This window comes from Lutra lutra, chromosome 12, assembly GCF_902655055.1.
Source record: "Lutra lutra chromosome 12, mLutLut1.2, whole genome shotgun sequence".
NCBI classification, from domain to species: domain Eukaryota; kingdom Metazoa; phylum Chordata; class Mammalia; order Carnivora; family Mustelidae; genus Lutra; species Lutra lutra.
The window spans coordinates 17,255,857-17,280,812 of record NC_062289.1 but is presented as its reverse complement, the minus strand read 5'-3'; the positions used below and the strand labels follow the sequence as shown (position 1 = coordinate 17,280,812).

Sequence of the window (24,956 nt, the reverse complement as noted above, 5' to 3'; positions counted from 1 at the left end):
TTGGCTGGTAGGGAAGTGGGGAGGGCATTCCTGGCAGACGTACAGAGCTGGAATGAGCAGATTGTGTGTAAGGGACAGTGAAGGAATGAGCTGGTGGGGAGAGGGCCCTAAAGGACAGGAGCTGGGGGCTGAAAGGCACAGAGTTCTGCTCAGGGGCATGGTGCATGAGTGAACGGCAGTGGAAATTCTATTTTCGCCATCACCCAAGTGTAATTCTGAGCAGAGAAGAGAGGCAGATTGCAAAGCCAGTACAGCACAAGGGGGAAGGGGCAGACTTAGGGGCAAGACTGCCTGGGTCCACACGCTGCCCACTCACTGTGCAACATGGACAAGCTACGAAAGTACTGTAACTGGACCCACACCAGAGGATGACATGAGGACGACAGGAGGTTATTCCTAGAAGGGTTTACAGCAGGGCCCCGTGCACAGGAAGCCGGGAATTGGGAGCTCTCAGGGCTGGCTGGACATTAGAGTCACTAGGGGTGCTTTCTAAAAGTACCAGGGCCAGAGGACTTTTTAGGGCAGTGAAGCACTCGTTAGGTTACTATAATGTTGAATACGTGTCATTACGTGGTCATTGAAAAGCAGGGGCTGTGCGACACCAACAGTGAGTCCTAACATAACACGTGGACTCTGGGTGATGATGGTGACTGCTGTAGGCTCACTGATTAGTAACTGCGCTACTACCCCAGTGGGGGTTGTTGACGGTGGGGGAGGCTGCACATGGGGATGGGTCAAGGACGGCTATGGAAACTGTGCTTTCTGCTCAGCTTTGCAGCGGACCTAAAACTGCTCTAAAGAGTGAAATATTTAAAAGGGGGAGAAATACCAGGGTCAGGGCTCTACCAAAAAAGGCAATTAAGCAGCATCTCAAGGGTGACCAGTTTCACCACGGGTGGTTTTGAAGCTTCCTCGGTGATTCTAAAGGGGAGCCAGAGCTCAGAGGCATTGAGCTAAAAAGGATGTTAGCCCGTGTGTGGTCGTGAAAGAGGTAGGGGAGCTGGTAAATTGATGGAAGAGGAGGGAATCTTTGCTTGGCGTGTATCAGGAGTGATTTCTTGGCTCTTTTTTGGCACAAAAGCATTAAGCTTTTGACAGCGTTTTGAGCCTTTGGGTGTAGTGGTGGCTAACCAGATAGTCTTTAAATAAGAAAGAAGCCAACTGACTTCAGAAAAGAGAAAAAACAAACAAACAATTATAGCATTACTACCATCAGGCTTAGTTAATAGACAACAGAACCCTCTTATCAAAAGAAAACTCAAAGGTAGTTGGAAACAGTCCCTACCCCGCACCCAGGCTAGCGTAATACCCAGAATGTGTCCAAAAATCTCAAGGTACATTGTGACAATAGAAAAACTCCTATGTTAAGTTGTAAATCCATCTATGAGAGACATGGCATCTTGAGCGCAGGACCAAGAACACACCCCTTGACACTGCAGGACCCAAAGCTCTTTTGTAAGAGCAAGCTAACTTCACATCCTGCAAGACCAGTGCTGCTAACTCATCAAACGCCCAGCATGCCCCAAATCACATTCTGGAATTTCCTTTTCAAACCTGCTTGTCCCAAAAAAATTCATCATTCCATTCTACTAATCATTCATAGGGCACACGTCAGAGTCCCATTTTTCACTCCTCTTCTGCATCCAATCCAGCAGGAACTCCTGGCAGATAAATCCAGAACCTGGTGGCTTCCTGCCACCTGCTCCAGGACAGTCCTGGACTGGGCCACTTCCTCTCTTGTCTGGATCATGGCATTGCTGCCTGTGAGTCTTCCTCACTCTGCCCTGTCTTCTCTGCAGCCACAGTGACCTTGAATGCTCCCACCTCCAGCTTCCTTCTGCCCCTTCTGGTCCCTCTGAAGGGCACACTCTGCCACAGGATAATCTCCCCACTGTCCCACTCTTACCCTTCCCACCTGTGCTATGGCACCTCAGCAGAAAACACCTTCTTTCCTGAGACTCCATCCCTTCCCTGCCCTCCTCTACTCTTTGTCACCTGACACTACTGGTTTTGCTGGTGCAACTAATGTACGACTCCTTCTCTATCCCTGTCCCATCAGATCAGGACTTCACTGTGCTCCCTCCTGGGTCCCCAGGGTCTTGAATGGCTCTGGCATACAGGAGGCCCTCCATTAATCTTGATCTTTGAAGGCAGTTCTCAAGATCACTTCTTTTTGAGTTATACTGCAGCACACATGTTAGTAGATTTTGTTTTTGGAGGACAGCTCTGGTAGAGGGAAATGCAGTGAGTAATATAATAGGACCTGTGGGTGCTGGGAGACAGAACTTTTGGCTTCTGATCCTGGCTTTGTTTCTAACCAGTTGTTAAGAACTTGGATGAGTCCCATGACCTCTCTGGGCCTTAGGTGATCTATAAAGTAAAAAATCAATGGGATTTGACCAATCACCTCAGCCCTTCTTAGGTGCTGGACCTGAGTGTCATATTTTTTAGAGTTCTTCATGTGTAACAAAGAGCCAGGAGCGGGATAATCCTTAGAGCTGGGCTTCCTTGTGTCACTGTGCACAGAATCCCCTGGGACCTTGTTAAAATGCAGAATCTGATTGGCGGGGGTGGGGGCTAGGACTTGGGCATTCTCAATGAGCTCCGGGGACGGTGGCTGCTGCTTCTGCTCTGAAATAACTTTTGAGGAGCAAGGTCTTAGGTTCGCTTCTAGCTTCAGGACACCAGTGTTTCTAAAAAGTGAAAGTCCCTTTACTGAATTCTTAGAAAAATATCAGCTGTCACTTGACTCACTGCTCACTTGGAGCTGAGTTCCCAATAAGTGCCTGACAGGCTGCCCTCGCAGGCAGCTCTGTGGATGCTGCAGCCAGTTTTGCTTTTTTAGAAAACCAACCACTGCACCCTAGGAAGGGGGATTGCACAAAACCAGACCTGAGAACTTCTCTCTCAAAAGCTTCCTGGGAGGGGCACCTGGGTGGCTCAGTGGATTAAGCCTCTGCCTTCAGCTCAGGTCATGATCTCAGGGTCCTTGGATCGAGCCTCGCATTGGGCTCTCTGCTCAGCAGTGAGCCTGCTTCCTCCTCTCTCTGCCTGCCTCTCTGCCTACTTGTGATCTCTCTCTCTCTGTCAAATTAAAAAAAAAAATTTAAAAAAAAAAAAAAAGCTTCCTGGGAGGCAAGAAACCAGGACAATTGGGTCACTTCTCTTTGCTGCTGCACTGCAGCCTTGGTGCTGGTGATGTCCCTCTCTGTCATTCTTTGGGGCCATCTCAGTGCGCCTCTGCCTCACTCCTATGTCCTGGGACCTTGTGGGTAAGTAGATGAGGCCCCTGGCAACCAGCATGAAAGCAGGGAGCCACAGGGCACCTGGGAGGAGTAGCCCCAGGTTGTAGGAAAGCTGGTCTAGGCTGGGAGGAGGAAGAACCCCTGCCCCACTGGCATGGCAATCCAGGGAGTGGGAAATGACAAGGACAGAGAGGGGGGCAGCCACATAATGACCAAAAGCTCAGACTCATTGGAGCTCAAATGGGCCCAGGGGTTGTTGACTTAGTTGCCTGCTCCTACAGCTCTTGGGGGCATGGGAGAGGACTTTTATAATTATATAACGATCCCCTTAGACTGCAGTCTCTAAAGTCATAGTCAGCTGACCACCAAGACACAGTAATTCAAATCAGGCCCCCATGTTCATGGGGAAGAACCATGGAATGGTTCTGCAGGGGAGGAAAAAATTTCCTCAACCCTGTTAGTGTCCCTGGATGGGTTTGAAAATTCAACTGATGAGGACAGATTTGCAGGAGAAAATCATACACATTTTATTGAATTTTTACACATATAAGAGAGCCTTCACAAGCGAATGAAGACCCAAAGAAGTGACAAGAACAGAAAGCTTTTATACCTTTTAGGCAAAGAAATAATAACTTTGTGAAGAATTGATAAGACAAAGGGGTTTGGGCTAGAGGTAGCAAATGATGAAATAACTAGAAGGTAAGAATGAGTTTGCCAAGGTTGTTTATACAGATCTCTCGCCCCCAATTCCCTGTATCTGGTGATAAAAATGGCTTCTCTCCTCCTGGCACAGGGAATGTACCTTTCACATAGGAGTTTTATGACCTGTTTCAGAGAAACAGGGAGAGGACTGTTGGTGGGGGGGTGGAGGGCAAGGACCTTCCTCCTCTCGCCATTTTAAATAATTCCTTCAGCTTAAATTATTTTGTATGCCAAGGTGACATATTTTGAGGAAGTGTGCCTGAACCCTATCAGTATTTCCCGCTCTCTTGGCAAAACTGTGGAGACTACAACAAAAGCACTTGAATCCATTATGTAATTTATCCCATAAATCCTTACTGAACGTCTGATGACAGCCAGGCACAGAGCAGGCCCTGGAGACACAGCAGGGAATACTGGACGCATTTCTGCTCCTGTGGAATTTACATTCCAGCTGGGGGATGCTCACAATAAACACAAATACAAATAAATATGCATCATGACTGGCAACAACCAAAGTGTCCATCCACAGGTAAACAGAATAACAACTTCTGGTGGATCCAAACAATGAAACACTGAACACTGTTCAATGACAAAAGGAAGGAACTACTGACACAGGAAAGGATGCAGATGATTCTGAAGATAACTATGGTGAGCAAAAGCAGCCAGATACAAAAGAGAACATGCTCTATGATCTTATCTATATAAAATTATAGAAAAGACAAACCCGTCTCCAGGGATAGAAGGCAGATGGGTTGCTGGTAAAGATGCGTGGGAGAGAGGGGAGGAGGGCTGGACTACAAACGGACACTAAGAAATCATTTGGATTAAGTCTTAGGAACTGAGAGGTTGAGGTGCTGGGACTGGCCTGAACTTGTAGGACTCAGGAGAAGGGAGAGGGCAGACCAGGCACTCAGAAGTGATGCAGTCTGGAGGTAGGCAGAGAGAAGGCTCAGGGTCCAAGGCTCACAAGGAACTAAAAGTAAGGTGAGGAGGGGGATAGAGTCAGAGATATGGAAAGCTCCTAGGCATGATGGGGCAAAGATAGAGGCAAATTTCATGGGAGGCCCTTGGCTGAGGGCACGAGAGGGAGAAAATAAGGCTGTGCTGGCCAGGACAAGGACACATGTTCCCAAACCAAATTTTGTTCTTAGTCCTGCCCCCCGACCCCTAACCCCCTGACCTGAGCCCCTCCCTACAGGGTTGGAGCAAAGCCCATCCTGGGACTCACAAGGCCTGATTTGATTCCAGCTCTTCCCCCAAGTAGAGGTCTGCCCTCATCAAATACCTTCTTTATGATGCTCACCTTTAAAACAGAAGTCAGTTAAATGGTCGCTAGGACTAATGCTGTGATTGTGACAGCAATGAGACTCCCCATCTTGTCAATCATCAGAAGTGCTGGACCAAGGTTCTGTGATTACAAATTAAGACTGAACCCCAACTGGCCCAAAACTTCCCTAATGTTACCATCTGCTCTAAGTTCAACTCAGAGGTGATGATGGAGTGACATTTACAAAGACATGGAGCCCATGTCCAATTTCCAGGGATTACTGCACCTCTCTCCATCCCCGCATCTTGGGAGGGGCTCCTGGATCAACCTGTCACCTGTTCCCATATTAGCATAATATGCCCTGAGAGCCAACACCATAGTGAGACCAACCGCCCAAGTCCAGCCCTCAGCCAAAGAGGAGGGTCCCATTCACTCCTCCAACACACCTAACCAAAGTCAAAACCAGAATGTGAGGACAGGCTGCGGATTCTCAGCACAGACCTATTACCTGGGGTCTAAATGGGAGTTTCTCGTCAGACCCTCAGGACTCATTCAAGAAATACTCTAGGCGTGGTCTGAGGAATGACCACGACGCTGAATTCATTCAGGAGGAATGCTGACCTGGGAACACAGAGGCCTTCAGGGTTCCGAAAGTTCGACCAGTCATCCTTAAGACTTGTTACACCTACTTAAGCTCACAAGAACACGAAGTTCACAAAATACTTTCCAACCGCAGATGAAATGCCTTTTCTGTCTTAGTCAAGACATAGCAAGATTCAGTCATCCCTATTTCTACCCAATGGTTCCTTTTTTTTTTTTTTAAGATTTTATTTATTCACTTGAGAGTGAGAGAGAGAGAGACAGATAGACAGAGAACATGAGCAATGGGGGCAGCTGCTGAGCTGGGAGCCCGATGTGAGGCTCCATCTCAGGACCCTGGGATCATGACCTGAGCCAAAGGCAGACGCTTCACCGACTGAGCCATCCAGGCACCCCTCTACCTGATTGTTCCTTGATGAAACACATTAATTATATCTTATCCTCTAAGAGGGAAATAGCAGAGGGAAAATGCTGCCAAGCTGTGTTACCTTTCCTATCTCCAAGTTGCCCTATTTTTAATCAGTTCCAAAATCACAGTTCAGTGTGAGGACATGTTGAGATAGCATAAGATAACTATTATTTATATAGAGTATCCTAAATTCATCGCACATCTTGATTTAATCCCCATACCGATCCCATAAAGCAGTACTATCATTATCCCCTTCTTGCAGATAAGAAAACTGAGTCTCAGAGAGGCTACATAACTTGCTGAAGATGATACAATGCAGAAGATCTGGGATTTACATCAGACAACCCAGGGACACCTGGGAGGCTCAGTCAGTTAAGTGTCTGCTTTCACTTCAGGTCATGATCCCATGGTCCTGGGATCAAGCCCTGAGTCAGGCTCCCTGCTCAGCAGGAAGCCTGCTTCTCCCTCTCCCCCCAGTCACTGTCTCTTTCTCTCTCTCTCGGATAAATAAATAAAATCTTAAAAAAAAATAATCCATCAGTCAATCCAGACAAACCAGCTTCAGATCCTTGCTTTACATGGTGGAAATAACCTCCAGTCCTTTGTAAGTAAAGTTGATGGTGACAATTCTACTGTTAGCAGGATGTGTGCCTGAAGGGTTTCTTGCCGGAATAGAGAGGTTTTAAACCAATTCCCCCAATACTCACTTGCCCAGACTCACTCTCGACCAACATCTCAAGTTTCTTCAATGTTTGGAAGGACTTTGAGTTTCCCTGGGTGATCATGTCCAGCAAGAGCCCTCCAGAAACCAAAGTCTTTAACTCAGACAACAAAAACTTGTAAACAGCTTTTTGTTACAAAGTGGAATGGCTTCGAGAATATAACAGTATCCCAAAGCTCCTGGCATCCATCTGTCCACCTAGGTGTAAGGAATAACTAGAAAGTCCAAGGTATCACTAAAATCACAGAATGCACCATCTAAAAACCATCCAAACAGGGTTTCAAGCACAAACATGGATGAGAAAAGCAGCTTCAACCAGGATCTGGGTTCCAGCTCCCCTGTTAAATGTCCAGTTGTTTCCGGTCTTTGAAAATGCTCCACTGGGGGCGCCTGGGTGGCTCAGTGGGTTAAAGTCTCTGCCTTCAGCTCGGGTCATGATCTCAGGGTCCTAGGATCGAGCCCCACATCAGGCTCTCTGCTCAGCGGGGAGCTGTTTCCTCCTCTCTCTCTCTGCCTGCCTCTCTGCCTACTTGTGATCTCGGTCTGTCAAACAAATAAATAAAATCTTTAAAAATAAAAAAATAAAAAGAAAGAAAATGCTCCACTGATTCTAACACTTTTCAAAACTATTCACATCAAAGTATCCTGTCTCTAAATACAGCAACTATAAGCTAGGGCAGAGTGATACAGAGCAACTCTGGAACCACATTGCTTTTAGGGAGTGAACAGTAAAATGATACTAGTTACTAACTAATAATTAATAGCTAATTAACTAATAGTTAATAACTAATATTTGTTGCATGCGTAATACACGCTTTGCTGACCATTTTGCATGGATAATCTCAAAAAATCGTCTTATGAATACACCAAAGCACAGAGAAGTTAATTGACTTGCTCCAGGCCACACCGCTAAGAAGCGGCAGAGTACAACAACAGCAGAAGTGTGGACTTTGGGGAAGGACCTGGAGAATCTTGTCATCATTTGCAAACACATGAGGCTGTAGGGATAAGGGATAACAGAAATCCCAGTCCCTGCCCCGAGGAGCTGGCCTTCCAACAAAGAGTGGAAGCCAGGCTCGATCTCACAACCCTGAGATCATGACCTGAGGTGAAATCAAGGGTCAGTTGCTTAACCGACTGACCTCAGGTGTCCCAGTCAGAGGGAGGTTTTTAAAAATGCAAATGTTCCCATGACCCTCTGCTGCCACAAACTCCTTCCTAGTCTGAGCATCATTTTCAGGACAAGGGTGCGAACCCCTTAGCTAGGACACATAGGTTCTCGGTCCAGCACCTGCCCGCCCTCCTGGCTGTTCTTCCCTGCATGCTGCTCCCTGCTAGGCCCTACCAGTACCCCGGCCAGAGACTGAATGCACCCCGGTCACTCCAGGAGGCAGTGCCCTCGTGCCTTTGCTCATGCTTTTCTCATCCCAGGGCTCGCATGGTCCTCCCCTCCCTCCCATCCACTTTTCCAGGCCCTTCAGGGCTTCATGCTGGGGAACCTTGGAGAAAACTTCCCAGTGCATTTGTACTGGGCCCTCACCTACCCCTACCAGGGAGAGGCTGACTTCACTGCCTTGACTCTGGTCTTCCAGGATGCTTTCATCTTCCCCTCCGTCTTAGCACATGCTTGGTGTGGTATAATAAAGATGAATATTCAGTCTTTGTCCAGGTTCCTGGAACATGGTTCCAAAAACCCTTGACATCTCTGGAGTGATGTCTTTTGCATGGTAATGAGATGACTGGTGGCTGGGAACCCCTAAATAGCTTTAGGAGGGGGCTGGTCCCAGAAAGACCAAGGCATGATTACAGGGTTGAAACCCCAACCCCAGACCTCCAAGGAGGGTGAGGAGCTCGTGACTGTGTTCATCCCAAGGGCCAATGATGCAATCAGTCATATCTACATAATGGAAGGCCCATTAAAAACCCCTAAAGGATGAGGTTCAGAAAGGGTCCAGGTCAGTGAATGTATCAAGGTTCTGGGACAGTGACATAGCTGCAGAGGTCACCAAGCTTGGCAACCCTGACCCCACACCCTGCCCTACGTAGTGATTCTATTAGGCTGTTCCTGAATTGTACCCTTTCTAGCAAAACAGTAATTGTAAGTCAAGTGTTTTCCCTGAGTCCTGATTTGGTCAGGCAAACCGTGGAACCTGAAGGAGGGAGAGGAGATCGTGGGAACCCCCCAACTTTGTAGCCAGTCAGAGAGAAATGTGGGTAATCTGGTGTCTGAAGTGGGCAGTCTTGAGGGAGTGAGGTCTTACACCAATGGGGTCAGATGTTCCCTCTGAGTATTTGGTGTCAGAACAGAACGGGATTGTACAATAGGCAGCTCGTGTCAGAACTGGTTGGGATCAGGAGGAAAAACCCCAACTCATTCTGTTGATTGTCCTCTTACGTGTCTGCTTCCCCCGCTGGACTGTGAGATCACAGAAGATAGGGGCGAGACATTTTCTCACCACCAGGCTTCCTCCTACCTCGGGCTGGGATGAGAACCGACAAGGTACCCCTTGATGTTTGCAGAATCAATAAATGTATTAAGGGGCACCTGGGTGGCTCAGTGGGTTAAAGCCTCTGCCTTCGGCTCAGGTCGTGATCCCAGGGTCCTGGGATCGAGCCCCGCATCGGGCTCTCTGCTCAGCAGGGAGCCTGCTTCCTCCTCTCTCTTTCTCTGCCTGCCTCTCAGCCTCCTTGTGATCTGTCTGTCAAATAAATAAATAAGATTTAAAAAAAAAAAAGAATGAAAACAATTGTTCTATAGGCAAAAAGGGAGGCTTAGAAAGTTGTTTTCAAGCAGGTTAAAGAGGCCTGCAAGTATGTGATTTAAAAAGATTAATTAGGGGAAAAAAGATTAATTAGGTAGGTGTTCAATGGATAGAGAGGGTAGTAGATTGTGCAGTTTGCCAGTTTGAATTCCTCCCATCCACTACCCGTACCCTACTGCACTGTGACTTCACCACTCCACTCTTAAAGGGGTGGCCCCTACTTTTATGATGTTGAAATTGGATCCGGTGTCTTGCTCTGACCGGAGGATGTGTTGGGATTGGCGTTACAGTGGAGCTCAAGAGGTTCTAGCCTACTGGAGGCCAGGAGCCCACATGGAGGAGAGCTGAGGTGGCCCAGTCAACAGCGAGCATCAATGGCCAGACCTGTTGGTGAAGCCGTCTTGGACCTTCTAGCCCAACCTATCCTCCAACCGACTCAAGTGGTCGGAGGGAGCACTGGGTGAGCCGGGCCAAGTCGGCAGAAGAACCACAGCCGGCCCACTGAACCATGAGAAATAATAAGCCAGTGCTGATTCAAGGCCCTCTGTTTTGTGGTGGCTTATCACATAGCTTCTCAGCCTCAATGCCATTGACATTGTAGACTGGATAGTTCTGTTGTGGGGGGTTGCCCCAGGCAATGTCTAATGTCTAGCAACACCCTTAGCCTCTCCTCACTGGATCCCAGGAGCATCCCTTTCCAGCGGTAACAATCAAAAATATCTCCAGACATGGCCGAATGTCCCCTGGGAGAAAAAAGCACAAGTGACCCAGGAAACCTTCATACTGATTTTTCCTTCAAGTTCTTGAGGAATCAATATCCAAGATGAGGCATAACTGGAAAAATGTTCCTTGCTCCAGACCCATAGATGCCTCCCAGGAGGTCCAGATGAACCCAGCTGGTACTGGGAGGAACAAGTACTACATTGTCAGATAAGGTCAGCCCTAAGTCAAGGTAGGCAAATGGCAGCACTGTTTTTTCTAGAATGTTCAGATACACCATGTCCTCATTTCCTAGAGCTGCCATAAATCAGTACTACAAAGAGGGTAGCAAGAAAACAACAAAAATGTATTCTTTCACAGTTCTGGAGGTTAGAAGTCCCAAATCAAGGTATGGGCAAGGCTCTCTCTCTGAAGGTTCTAGGGAAGATGCTTTCCTTGCCCCTTCCTAGCTTCTGGTAGTGAGGAGGGAGTCCTCAGCACTTCCTGACTTGTAGCTGAGTCCCTGTGGTCTCTGCTTATCTTCACATGGCTATATCCCCTCTGCATCTGCTTTTTCCTTTTATGAAAACACCAGTTATTGAATTAACACCCACATTAATCCACCATGATTTCACTTTCATTTAAATAATTACAGCTGAAAACATCTTCTTTCCAAATAAGGTCACATCCTGACTTCCCAGGTGAACATGAATTTTGCGGGGGACACCATTCAACCCACACACATCATAAGTAGACTGGCTCATGGTGACTGTGCAGGCCTCGTGGCCACGGTCCCCACCAGGTCCTCTGCAGGGGCCGGGGCTGAGCTGAGGAGGGGCGGGAGGAGCAGCCTCAACCCTCCTTCTGCTCCAGGCTTTTGGGGGGCCCAGTCCACCCTCCTCACCATCCCCCTCCCTTCTGCTTCTCTTGTAATTGTGCTCAGCACCGCAGGACACGATCATGACCACTAAGAGGCCTCCTTGCTGAGAAGAGGGGTGTCTCTCTCTAGGTGTGGGTTCCTGGACAGATTTTTATCTCTTGTTCAGCTGCCTTTCTTTACATCATGTTCAGAAGAGACCACAATTCCTCGTTTGTGTACGCGCTCTTTGCAACTTGCTTTCTATGAGGTAGAAAACCTCTAGGTGCATTTTCCTCCCCTCCTCTCAACCTCCATATCTTCTGAAAAAAAAAAAAAAATTATCATCCTACAGTGAAAACCATGCTGTTATTGATGTCGCTCGCCCTTGGAATGCTCTCCCGGCTTTCCACTCCTCTGCCTGCCAAGCACACTTGACCTGTGGTATGCAAAGGTCCCAACAGCACTGACCAGTCTCCCCCGAGCTGTCTCACTTGTCCGAAGTATGTGGTGTGACAAGATTAGAGGGGCATGTGGAGGAGGACCCAGGGAGGATGGAGAAGGACCATGCCAGGTGAGGAAAGAGGGAAGATCAGGAGGTCAACTAATGAGCTCGTGACCCCACAGTGGAAATGCAGACCAAGTCTATCAAACCAGAAAACAAACAAACAAACAAAAAACCCTGGGAAACACAGGAACGGGAGCTTTGGAACATCCGAGACTGGAGATGTAATGACCCAAAGACTAAACTCAGGGAGGTTAAAAACAAAAGTACTTTTCTTTAGGGGAATGATGACTAACTCTTGTGGTTTATGGTGATTTGATGATGGCAAGAAAATTTGAGACTAATATTATAATGAATAACCAGCGTTTAATCTTTGAAAGGCATTGGCACAAAATACCGTCCATTTGCCTAAACACTCATAGAAGTCAAATGACTTGGCAGGTATTTTAGGATGTAAAGAATTTTTCATCTCGGGGGAACCTGGCTGGTTCAGTTGGAAGAACACGCAACTCTTGATCTTGGGGTTGTGAGTTCAAGCCCCACATTGGACGTAGAGATTAAATAAATAAATAAATAAATAAGTAAATACATAAATACATAAATAAATTAACAAGAATTTTTCACCTTGGGCAATTACACTAGAATCACCTGGGGTCCGGACTGAATTAGTCAAGGTTGAAGGCCAAGCATTAGCGGGTTTTAAAATTTCCCTGGGAGATGCATATGGGCAGCTATGGTTCAAAACTTTACAGGTATAAAAAGTCAGAACTTTCAAAAGATGGTTAGTACCCAGCACATTGACTACTAAGCAGAAAAAGTACAACCACATCTATTATCATATTGTCCCACCAATACTCCTTGCACCATGACTGAATGCTTTTTCTACTAAGTGGGCTACTTTTCAAAATGGCAAAACAGGAGTTTGGAAAGAGTACATTCTGTCATCTCAAGTCTTTAGCTGGTACCGTAAACCAATGCCCTGCTGCACTTCCAGGACGAGAATTAGGACTCCATGCCCCGTTTGCAGCTCAAGTTCTCTTCCTAAATTTCTCTTCCCATTTTAACCTGCCCACCTGCCCCTGGGCTTCGTCATGGTCTTCTCATTCCTTCATCCCTTAGCTCCTTTACCCCACAAACTGGTTTTGCCTACATTTCCGGTCCCGTATAAATAGCAAATAACATAAATAACAAACCTCAATTCTTAAATGGCATTCTGTCAGCAAAAGGATACTCACCCATTAGGTCTCTTTTCTTGCTAAAAAAAAAGTGAGTATAATATTTTAGCTTAGTGTGAGACTAAAATTAATCAAGAAATATGGACTGAGTGCTCAGAGGGACAAAGGCAAGAATGGAAAACATACAAAGAAGTACAGTATATAGCTACTCAAGGATCTTACATCTGGACCAGGGACTGACAAACTATAGTCCACAGACCAAATCTGGTCCCCTCCCTGTTTTTGTAAATAGAGTTTTATTAGAACACAACCATGCTTAAAAAAAAAAAATATATATATATATATATATATATATATATATATATATATAGCCTATGGCTGCTTTTACACAACAATGGTGGAGTTGAGTAGTTGTGACAGAGACCATTTGGCCTTCGAAGCCTAAAATATTTACTATCTGGCCCTTAATAGAAAAGTTTGCCCACGCTGATCTGAATTAACATCATGTCTATTTATGGTATATTTAAAGCATCCACCCACCCATCCTCTTACTAAATATGTATGTTGCACTGTACTAAGCCCTGGGCGATGCGTTAGTGTGAAACAGAGAAGGTTCCTGCCCTAAAGCCCAGAGTCTACTGAACTGTGTCAATCTGAAGCAATAAATAAGCACCAAGGGCAGCGCCTGTGCAAAAGAAAAGAGAATGTCTGAGGCTGGACAGAGCCGTGGTAACTAGAATTAGTGTGAACCACAGAGATGGATTCTGAGTCGAACAGGATGAAGAGGAGGGAGGGGAAGGTCTTGGCAAAATTGTACTGAAGAGGCAGGAAAGTCTGTTCCATGGATGGGGGGCAGCAAGGGGCAACTGGTCTGGATCCCAGTATACTGGGGAGCAACGGGGAAAACGGCATGTGATTTGTTCACCCTGGGTCTTCTATACTGGACTTGAGGTTTCGGGAAGGCAGAGACAACATCTGTGTTGTCCATTTCTAGCCCTAGCGTTATGTAACATGCCTGCCAGGTAATAGTTGTTTGATGAATATTGTTTAAAGAACTAAGTAGTAGATGGGGGCACCTGGGTGACTCAGTTGGTTCAACGCCTGCCTCTGGGTTTTGACTCAAGTTGTGATCTCAGGGTCGTAAGATCAAGCTCGGCAACGGGCTCCGAGCTCAGAGCAGAGTCCACTTGAGACTCTGCTTCTCTCTCCGCCTTTCTCTGCACACACACACACTCTCTCGCTCTCCCTCATATATAAATAAATAAATACTTGTTTTTTTAAAGGATTGAATAGTAGATGAATAAATGAATGTCTTGAATATCAGGTTAGATATTCTGTAAGCCAGCTGAGTCAAGCGCTTCAACTACGATAAAATGATCCCTGATCATACTTTGATACAAAAGTGTGGGTGAAAAGATAAAAAAGTGGTTGTTTACTGAACAACCACTACATAGCAAAAACTTTGCTTTGACTCAGCAATCCTTTTATTTTGCAGATAAAGAAATTCCATTTTGGAGAGGTTCAAAGGCTGGCTACAGCCACTGACCAGAAAATACTAGAGCCAGAATTCACACCCGCGTCTTAACCTTTGTTCTTCTCAGATCCAAGGCTATTGGCACATGCGTGTGCCTACCAGTCACTTTCCTACCACACTCTGCAGACCTCGGGCTCCTCAGAGTCCCCGTAAGGAACATCATGACCAATTCAGAAGCACTGGGGCCCAAGAGCACAGACTCTCCACCCAGCTTCAATCAAAGCTGTTCTCATCTTCTCTACTTCTACGCGGAGCTTCCTGATTTCACCCGAACAAAAAATTCTTGGGGAAACGAAAAAGAATAGAAACCACTGTACTGAACCAGACCACTTCCTAAAATAAAGCCAGAAGGCCTGCTTTCCAGCCCTCCACCATCACCAGTGTGCTGTGGGATCGCCGCCAGCCACAGCTCCTTCCTACCGTTTCGCAAGAGAGGTCGAATGACAGTGCCCAAACCCTGTTGAATTTCTTGACTTGCCAGAGAGAACAAGATTAAATGAAAAGCTCATTTAATGAATGAAAAAGGCTGGGCACCTTGAATACAATTCTAGATAAAGTTGTAATTCCATCAACGGCAGCAACTTACAGGTGTGGGTGCCCCGGCTGACACCTGCTCACAGCATCGTACATTAGGATATAAAAAGCAAACAGTGGGTATTTACCCTAAAGATAAAAATGTAGTGATCCGAAGGGGCACGTGCACCCGAATGTTTATAGCAGCAATGTCTACAATAGCCAAACTATGGAAAGAACCTAGATGTCCATCTACAGACGAATGGATAAAGAAGATGTGGTATATATACAATGGAATACTATGCAGCCATCAAAAGAAATGAAATCTTGCCATTTGTGACGATGTGGATGGAACTAGAGGGTATTATGCTTAGCGAAATAAGTCAATCCGAGAAAGACAACTATCATATGATCTTCCTGATATGAGGAAGTAGAGATGCAACGTGGGGGGTTTGGAGGGTAGGAAAAGAATAAATGAAACAAGATGGGATCGGGAGGGAGACAAACCATAAGTGACTCTTAATCTCACAAAACAAACTGAGAGTTGCGGGGGGGGGAGGGTAGGGAGAGGGTGGTTGGGTTTTATGGACACTGGGGAGGGTATGTGCTATGGTGAGTGCTGTGAAGTGTGTAAACCTGGTGATTCACAGACCTGTACCCCCGGGGCTAATAATACATTATATGTTAAAAAAAAAAAAGGCAAACAGGAGCCAATCTTTTGGCCTTACCTGATAGCACCCAGAATGACAATGACAGAATGCAGGGACCTTTGCAAATGGTCCATCGAGGCACGCTGACTCACCGATAGAGGTGTAACACGTGAATATACTGATTCTGGAAGAATCCGTAGCTGGAAACAATGCCGCACTCCTCGATGGCTCGGCCATTCTTATACCAAGTTACCTCCGGTTTGGGCTGACCTGATAATGAAGAAAATAAGAAATTCTTATTACATTAAGTATTTTTAGGAAAGAAAATCATAAAGCTACTAACGAGAATGGGTGAGCATGATAAAATATGTCAGCTGGGGAACCGGAAAATCTCCCTTCCCTTGACTCGAATGCATCATTCGCTAAGCAATGACTGATTAAAATTCCCAGATTTAGTAAAGTTACATGTAAACTGGTCGATTTTTATCCAACGGAGATCTAAGTAATCTCTGCCTGGCAGAAAAAAATTACTCTGTACGTCATGACTTATTGACCTACAGGACATTACCCAGGAGTTTACCTAGGTCAGCAATCTTCTAACATTCTTTTATTAAATTGCCTATAAATAACTAATTCCTCAAATGTCCTCTGACCAGGACTTCCCACTGTGCAGTTCCCTCTTTACTCAAAGAACTGAACAAAACCATTGAAATGTTTGTTTCGTATTTGCATGGAAGTCCCTCGACCTTTGGAAAATTATACTTCAGCAGTGCTCAGAGTGGAGCGTATGTTATGGCACGGTGGAAGGAAGAACGGACAGGAGGAGCCAATGAGGCCTCCCGAGGGTGAAGGAGTCCGGGGTGTATGTGTCCCAGGCTGGGACTGTGCGTACCTGAGTGAGGTCGTCATGGGAACTGCCCTATGCCTTCTCCCTCCAAAGCAGCTTGCCTGGCCCTTGTGATGCTCGTGGACTCATCTGGTGAAACCCCCAGGAATTCCAGTCACCTCTTGGAATTCCCCCCGCCTTGTGATAGGCGGAGGAAGGTTTCCAGTGTGTCTCAAGGAGCTACCCCCCGAGCCTCTGTATCATTGAAAACGTATCAAAATGTGCCATATGTGTAGGAGGAAAGCCCAGTATTGGGAAACAAGACACTTTCTAGATCCAGCCTTCCTGTGGTTCAGTCTGATTTATCTCAGCATATTTGGTAGGCAGCCCCCGAGACCACTGAGAGAACTCCATGTGCTTCTTTTGTTTTTTGGGGTTATTTTTACTATTTTATTTATTTATTTAACAGAGAGAGATCACAAGTAGGCAGAGAGGCAGGCAGAGAGAGAGGAGGAAGCAGGCTCCCTGCCGAGCAGAAAGCCCGATGTGGGGCTCAATCCCAGGACCCTGAGATCATGACCTGAGCTGAAGGCAGAGGCTTAACCCACTGAGCCACCCAGCTGCCCCTCCGTGGACTTCCGAGACCTGTGCTGTGGACAGGAGCTTAGTGTGCTCAGAGCCCTGCCTCCCTCTCTGTGTCTTGTCTGATTCGGGGTCTCCCAGCTAGGCTACCTCTGTGCTAACACAACGAATGTGCTTGGTGGCATCTGTGGTTGTTACTCCTTGCCCCCACCCATTTAGGTAGGTGCCACATCAGTCCCCGGAACCGGGAACAGACAGATCTGCGTGCAAGGACACATTCTTCTTTACCAGTGGCTTGGCTGAGTCCCTTCCAGGCAAATGACTAAACCTCCAAAAATGAGCTTCCTTGAACAACCATCAAGGACGTTGCTGATCATAATTCATTTCTGCCCGTTCTTATCAGCCTCGCGTCCCCCCTTTCAGTCAGTTTTATTAGGTTCCTCCTTAGGAAGCATCTAATTGCTCCTTTTTTGTGTATAATTGACTTTTTTTTTTTTTTTAAGAAGGTATATAGGGGCACCTGGGTGGCTCAGTTGGTTAAACTTCTGCCTTCGGCTCAGGTCATGATCCCAGGGTCCTGGAATCGAGTCCCTCATTGGGATCCTTGCTCACGGGGGAGCCCGCTTCTCCCTCTGCCTGTCCCTCCCCATCCTTGTGCTCTCTCTCTCTCTTTCTGACAAATAAAATCTTTTAAAAAAAGAAGAAGAAGAAGGTAAATAAAGTATGCATGTAACTGGGCCTGAGAAACTCATTCTAATCACTTGCACTCCCATTTTTTTTTTTTAAGATTTTATTTATTTGACAGAGAGAAATCACAAGTAAGCAGAGAGGCAGGCAGAGAGAGAGGAGGAAGCAGGCTCCCTGCTGAGCAGAAAGCCCGATACGGGGCTCGAACCCCACCCACTGAGCCACCCAGGTGCCCAACCCACTGAGCCACCCAGGTGCCCCTCCCATTTTTTTTTTTTTTAATTCAGACTGATCAGGACTGGTTGATGCCCCTACTTTCTTCATGGCTGACTGATATTTTCCTTTTGTGCAGTATAGATCTGAATAATCAGCCATAAATGAGACCTGCACAGGGAAGTGGTATCTTAGACCTTGTGGGCGGTTCTCTTCTCTCCCTTCACTTGCTGGAAACCTCACCCAAAAATCCTACCCTTGTTTTCTTATGCTCACCTGCAGGTCACATACTAAGAGCCACCTCCAGAATGTTTCACAAGCACCTGGCTAATGTGTGTGGGGACTGGTGGCCAAGTTTGGGGCGTGTCCAAGCAGTGGGGCTTCCTGAGGAGCCGCGGAGGCCCGAATACGAAGGCCCAGTGGTGGACTTGTGCCTGTCCCTCCTACGATAGGCTGTGGACAAACACCAAGAGGGGATGGGGCTTGGCTCTGCCCTCATCGAAGAGCCTGAGCACACAGTTGTGTACCCCAGCCCCCAGACCAGAGATAAGATTTTATCATGACTTTGGCTAAGGAAGCCTGGCCATTTCTGAAGCTGGCTCTTTTCTTCTTCTCTAGAAAAAGGGATCTCAGGGGAGAAGAGTTTTCTGTGAACCCTCAGGAAAGACCACTGGTGCCTCTACGTTTCGGAAAGTAGAGACAGAATCCAAGAAGGAAAACAGCTCACAAGGTACAAGAGACCACTTTGCTACCCTTTTATTTTGCTTCTACTATTTCCTTTTAATACTAAATCCTTCTTACCACTGGGGGGTCCCTATTTGGGCTCGGGTCTGGGTTATGCACTCTCCAGTCCGGGGAGAGTTCCAGTTCCAGGTCCCTGCTTTTCCTCCACTAGGCACCCTCTGCCTTGGTTGTGGCCTCTGTACTGCTAACTGGGCTACCTGAAGATGGCAAGCAGCCTGAGATGCATCTAGCCAGCTTGGGGATATCAAGGAACGAGCGATGGAAGAATTCAGTAAGTTGTCTGAAGCAAAGTTATTCATGCCATTCCTATGCACACAGGAAATGAAGAGTGTATTATTTGAAAAAATAACTGGTATGGGAGTCGTCTCACCAAGAACCACAATGTGAAGTGAAAAAGATCACTAAAACGTGTCCAGGAAGTTACTCGAAGAAATCCTCCAGAAAAAAGAAAAGTCATCATAGAAGGTTTAGTTGTTCTGCCCGCCATTCAGGCCAAACTTCCCAGATCCTTCCCACAAATGATGTTTTAATAATGCCCTTTGTGACCCTAAAACCCTAGTCCACAGGGAGATTTCAGAGGGTAATTAGCTGCTGACGGTTACCAGATATAATGCAGTGAAGCACGGCATCTGACTTCTCAGGAACTTTCTGGGAAAGCAATGTAGATAGAAAACAAAGTGTGCGCCTCTGGGGCTCTCCCGAGTCTGTCATCCTTTCATGCCACGTGAATCTGAAAAACAAAAATCCCTGACATCACACCAGTGGTTCCGGGACCCCTCCGACTTTCCCGGTGGCTCTTTGGGAGGGAAGGAGCCAGCAGCACTCCCTGGCTTGGAGAAGGCTGGACCTTGGCACTCAGGCAGATGGGCTGGTTTTCTCAGGACCAGATGCTTCACTGCAGGGGCTGTCCTGGGCCCTCTCGAATGCTCAGCAGCACCCCTGGCTTCCACCCAGCAGATGCCACCAGCACCCCTCCCCCAAGTCGTGACCATTGAAAATGTCTGCAGACATCTCCAGTTTCCCTGGGGAGGGCAGCCCCAGTGGAGAACCATGGATCCTCGAGGAGGGTCAGGCAGCCTGAGCCCAGACTAAGAGAGAATCACCTAAGCCTGCAGCCACTGCCATGTCTCCTTTCTCTTTTCTTCCTGTCCTCAAAGTCTTTTCACTGGACTCAAAAAGGACATAGCCACACTTGCCTCCAAAATAGAGGAGATGATGGCGTGCAGATGAATCTCCAGGAGGAGGGTACTTTGAAACTGGGAAAGTACCGCTCCTTTGCCTAGCATTTTTGGGCAAGTCTGGGCTCCCGGATACAAGAAGGCATTTAACACCTGATTAGTCACCATGTGTGTTAGTTCATTTCATGTCTTTTAAATTCCCTGAATGGTGATTAGCACCTCCTGCCCCTTACTAAGGAGGAAACGGAGGACCAGAGAGATGTGACAACTTGCTCAAGATCACACAGCTCAAGTGGCTGCTGCCCTCGAGCATCCTTTGCGGCGGTGCCGGCTGACACTGTCAGCGTGCAGGGTCAGAGTTGCCAGAGTTGCGCAGTGCACAACTTACACCCCCTAAGAAGGCAGGTCTCTCCGAACCCAGAGGACCCTTTCCACAATATCCTCTGGGTACAGTGCTAGCACCGCTCTGCCCAAACCATCCTCTGGAGAGCCCCACGCTTGTAAATAACATTTCACACCATCCAAATGGGAGGCTCTCATTTCTCCTTACCTTGGTGAGCAAGTGTCATGTGTCATGTGCCACCAAGCTAAGGAGAAGGACAGCCCCCTTCACAGTAGGATCCATTTGGCGTGGACGGGAGAGGGGCACTTAGACCTGCAAATGGTGATTCTGGGAATGCTGAAGGTCCTACAGCAGGAGCAAGTGGAGCTCTGGGTGGAGGAGGCTGGATCTTCCTGGTTACAACTGTATTCTAGGAGGGGAAACCTCTCTCGTATGGGTGGACCAGTTTCTTAACTGTTTAGGAATTGGTTCTAAGTTACAAGGCCTGGTTCAAGATGAAAAGGAGGGGTTCCCTGTTCAAAAATGATTAAGCTATTTGTGATGGCAACAACTGGGCACCGGGGCCCTTCGGGGAGCAGGGATCAGTGTGTGAGGCCCACATTGTAGGATCCCAAGGCCGGCCCTGCCTGGTTGACACAGCCCCGGGAAATTCAGCTCATGAATGACCCCTAGCTCTTTCTTCCCCTTTAGGCCTGTCCTGCAGCTTCTGATGTTCCCACAGCATTTCCTTAATCTCTAGGTATTTTGTTTAGAAATAAGGTTATTCCTTGAAAACAAACAAACAAAAAAACATTCCCAAACTGAAACACCCAAGCTCTCTGAATATCAGGGTAAACATAATTTAGGAGAATACACCCCCTTCCCTTTCTCCTTCCTTTCCTTTCTTCCTGTACAGGAAGCAACCTTGTGCTTTGACCTAAGGTTCAGCTAATGGGGAGAAAGAGCCAGAAAGCTGAAGAAGCAGTATGTTAGCATCAAAAAGGAAGACAACGGCTTGGGTTTGGAACAGAGCACAAGGGCAGGGAGAGAAGCCTGAGGAGCTGCGGGAATGTAATGGGGAGGAGTGTGGGAGATTGAGCCAGAGAGGCAGAAGGGAGGATTGTAAGAAGTTTTGTTCTCTGGTTGTTAACTGGACCCTCTCGACACTCTTTAATAAAGACTTGAATTGCATTTCCAGGGGGTTTTGGTTATAGAGCATTTTAATTCAGCTGTGCAGAGACTGGACCCGAGGGGACTATGGTTAACAGGGGTTATATTTTAAAGCATCATAAGCCCCTCTCGATCTAGATGGTAATTTAGTGGGACACCTGGGTGGCTCAGCTGGTTAAGCAGCTGCCTTGGGCTCAGGTCATGATCCCAGCGTCCTGGGATCAAGTCCCACATCGGGCTCCTTGCTCCACAGTGACCCTATTTCTCCCTCTGCCTGCCTGTACTCTCTCTATTTCTCTGACAAATAAATAAATAAAATCTTAAAAAAAAAAAGATGGTAATCTAGTTGAACAGAACAGAAAGAAACTCCATCTGCAAGATGGCAAAGAGACACCTGCACTCCAGATTATGTGATAAGTACATTTGATGGTTGATGGTTCTGATCTGTATAAAAAGGCCAGATTTGACATGTCTTACTACTTACTCAGCAATCACAGAAATGCCTAATGGAAAAACTCTCTCACCTAGGTTGAAAGAAGTCTCAAAACCAAATAACTCCAAAGGACAACTCTCATGGCAGCCACCTTGCGCAAGGATGACACTATTTAGAGAAGACGTGGTGAGTGTGGCTGAGTTACTGTATGACTAGATGGCTAAGCCAGAATGAGCTCGGGTCCCGCAGTGCACAGAGAACCCAGAAAATGAATGGAAACATGCTATCCTTTCACTGCCCAGGAAATGCTGCCCCTCCACCCCACCCCCACAAACATGCGCAGAAAGCAGCAGCTTTTCACTTAATGGCCGTGTGTCTGTTTATCCATTTCAGAGGTTTGAGCAGGTGATGGAAGCTAGAGCTGGGGGTTTGACTTGAGATAAAAGTTAATATTTCTCAGTATTATTGAACAAACAATGTTAGGGCTAAATGTAAGCATAAGGCAGTAATAATGGAACCCAAGACCAATTTTAAATTTTTTATGGTATTTTACAACTGAAAGTGCAAGTTGTATTCATGACCTCCTCTACTGGTTTAACTCAGTATAAAATATAGAACAAGGGTTGGCAAACACATAAAAGTATAGCTTCAGAAAGAGAGAGAAAGAAGGAAAGGAAAGGGAAAGGAAAAGAAAAAGGGCGCCTGGGTGGCTCAGTGGGTTAAAGTCTCTGCCTTCGGCTCAGGTCATGATCTCAGGGTCCTGGGATCGGGCCCGCATCGGGCTCTCTGCTCAGCAGGGAGCCTGCTTCCCCCTCTCTCTCTGCCTGATTCTCTGCCTACTTGTGATCTCTCTCTCTCTCTGTCAAATAAATAAATAAAATCTTTAAAAAAAGAAAGAAAGGAAAGGAGGGCAAGGGAAGGGAAGAGAGAGAAGGAAAGGAAACAAGGAAAGAGGGGAAGGCAGAAGGAAGGAAGAAAGAAAGGCAAGAGAAAGAGGCGTAGAGAGATTTAGAACCGTCCTCCAAATAAGGATATTTGGGATATTTATTGTTGGTCTGGTAAATTTCCCAAAGATGATAAGCATGCAATTTACATATCTTATATCCCCAGTTAGTATATTGATTGGACATGGCACATAGGTAGGTTTTCCTACCCAAGAAAAGCAGTGGAGTAAGAGTCAGAAGTTTTGGTTCTAACACAACCATTTATAGTATTTGAGAGGCAACATCTCACAGGGGGTTAAGAGCTCCAGAGCCAGATACCCTGGGTTCACACTCCAGCTGCACTCCTTACTAGCCTTGTCAATAAGCATGTCAGAGCCCCTCCATGCCTCAGCTTCCTCATCTGTAAAATGGTCTATACGTCATAGGTTGTTATAAAGATCAAATGAGTTATTGCCTGTAGAGCTCTTAGTACAGCACTAGGCACAAATGTAAGTGCTCAGGTGATTATTGAAAAAAAAAAAAAAACTAGCCCATACAACTGGCAGCAAGGCTGAGAGCTCTACACTTTTTTTTTAATCAGCTTTAATGAGATATAATTCACATGCCATATAATTCGGTCATTTGCAGTATGCAATTCAGTGGCTTTCAATATATTCAGAGTTGTGCGACCATCACCACAATCAATTTTAGAACATTCTCGTTTCCCAGAAAGAATCCCTCACTCTTTAGTTTTCGAGTCCTGATCCTCCCATCCCTCCACCCAAACACACACACGGCCCCAAGCAACCACTAATCTACTTTCTGTCTCTGTGGATTTGCCTATTCTGGACATTTCGGGTAAATCGAACCACACGCTACGTGGTCCTTTGTGACTGGCTTCTTTCTCTTCGTACATTTCCAAGGTTCTTCCGTGTTGTAGCACAGGTCAGTATTCAGTCCTTTTTACACCATTCTGCAACCCTTCTTCAGAGCAGCTGTTGGGGCAGAAGTGTGTGATTCCCCTGGCTCTCCACATTCCTAGGACACTTACTCAGACAACCAGGAAGGTAGCAGAGGAAGGGCTCCAGAGTCCAGAAAACTCTCCTCATCAATAAGCATCATAGGACTGAGGACCACCCAACCCAGGCTTTGTCACTTATCAGGGACAAATCTACATCTAGCTCTGCCACTTACCTGGTCAAAGTTTTTCATCTGTAAAAGAAGATAATGCTAATATTCTAAGGATTACAATAATCCTTATGGAAATGGCCCAGGGAGAATCTGCTACATAATTGGTTTCTGAGGTGATAATCAGTAGGCTTTAGGGAAAGACGTCACTTGGTTTCATCAATTTCCTTTCCTGCTGTGGGTTACCACAATAATTTTTTTAATTGATATACCAATTAAATGTCTAAAAATCTCTCCTCATGGAACATTCACCTGTAATAATAATCTCAAGACATGGCTCCTCCCATTCCCATGCCCAGGGTCCACTGCTATGGATGGAAAGGGAAGAAAGGACAAGTCAAACTGCCAAGAAGAGCTGGGGTGACACTGGGAACCTTATGTGTCATCTCTGACTCCTCCCCAGGTGACTGCTTCCTGACAGTGAAGTCCCACAGGTTACAACACTGACAAACAGGCTATTTGACTCATAGAGACAGTTCAGTCATCAGCACGGTGCTGACTATAAAGGAGAGAGGACAGTTAAGTCAGGCTGTGGTTCATGTTTCATGGCTTCTCTGAAGGTTAGAACCCCTGAAGACAGATTTATCATTCTCAGCTAGATGTGGACAACCAATATTGAATTACTGATATGACCAGAGGGAGCCGTGGTGGTGTTCACCGACACTATGGAGAGGTAACAGCTAACTGGAAGGAACGCAAGATTTGCATGATTTTATTTGTGTGTGTGTGTTTTTTTTTATTTTTCTTTTTTTTTAAGCTATGGGGTCCAGAACAAGTTGCTTCTTTTTTCTTTTTTTTTACTAATTTATTTTACTTATTTATTTATTTGACAGAGAGGAGGCGAGCACAAGTGGGGGGAGCAGTAGAGGGAGAGAGAGAAGCAGGCTCCCCCACTGTGCAGGGATCCCAATGTTGGGCTCGATCCCAAGACCCTGGGATCATGACCTGAGCCAAAGGCAGATGCTTAACCAACTGAGCCACCCAGGTGCCCCAAACCTGCTTCATTAAAAAAAAAAAAATTGGTTTACTTTTAATTGTACAGATTCTAAATG

General features: G+C 46.5%; 1 protein-coding gene and 1 long non-coding RNA gene across 6 annotated transcripts in view; one reads left to right on the top strand and one right to left on the bottom strand.

Moving 5' to 3' along the window:
* The window catches only part of LOC125081670 (uncharacterized), a 65,877-nt gene that overhangs the window by 10,805 nt on the left and 30,116 nt on the right, over positions 1–24,956 (top strand). The window contains exons 4-6 of the long non-coding RNA XR_007121773.1: positions 18,565–18,676; positions 18,842–18,961; positions 21,889–21,979. This is a non-coding gene — a long non-coding RNA (uncharacterized LOC125081670). The remainder of the gene's footprint in view (positions 1–18,564; positions 18,677–18,841; positions 18,962–21,888; positions 21,980–24,956) is intronic.
* Positions 1–24,956, bottom strand: part of ALPK2 (alpha kinase 2) — a 115,241-nt gene that overhangs the window by 80,392 nt on the left and 9,893 nt on the right. For 4 of the 5 annotated variants that reach the window (XM_047696305.1, XM_047696308.1, XM_047696307.1 and 1 more), the window contains 2 exons: positions 19,293–19,420; positions 15,791–15,908 (listed from right to left, as the gene is read on the bottom strand). In XM_047696305.1, the coding sequence (XP_047552261.1) occupies positions 15,791–15,908; positions 19,293–19,401 (227 nt within the window). In that variant the 5' untranslated portion in view covers positions 19,402–19,420. The other variant, XM_047696309.1, reaches the window with a different exon arrangement.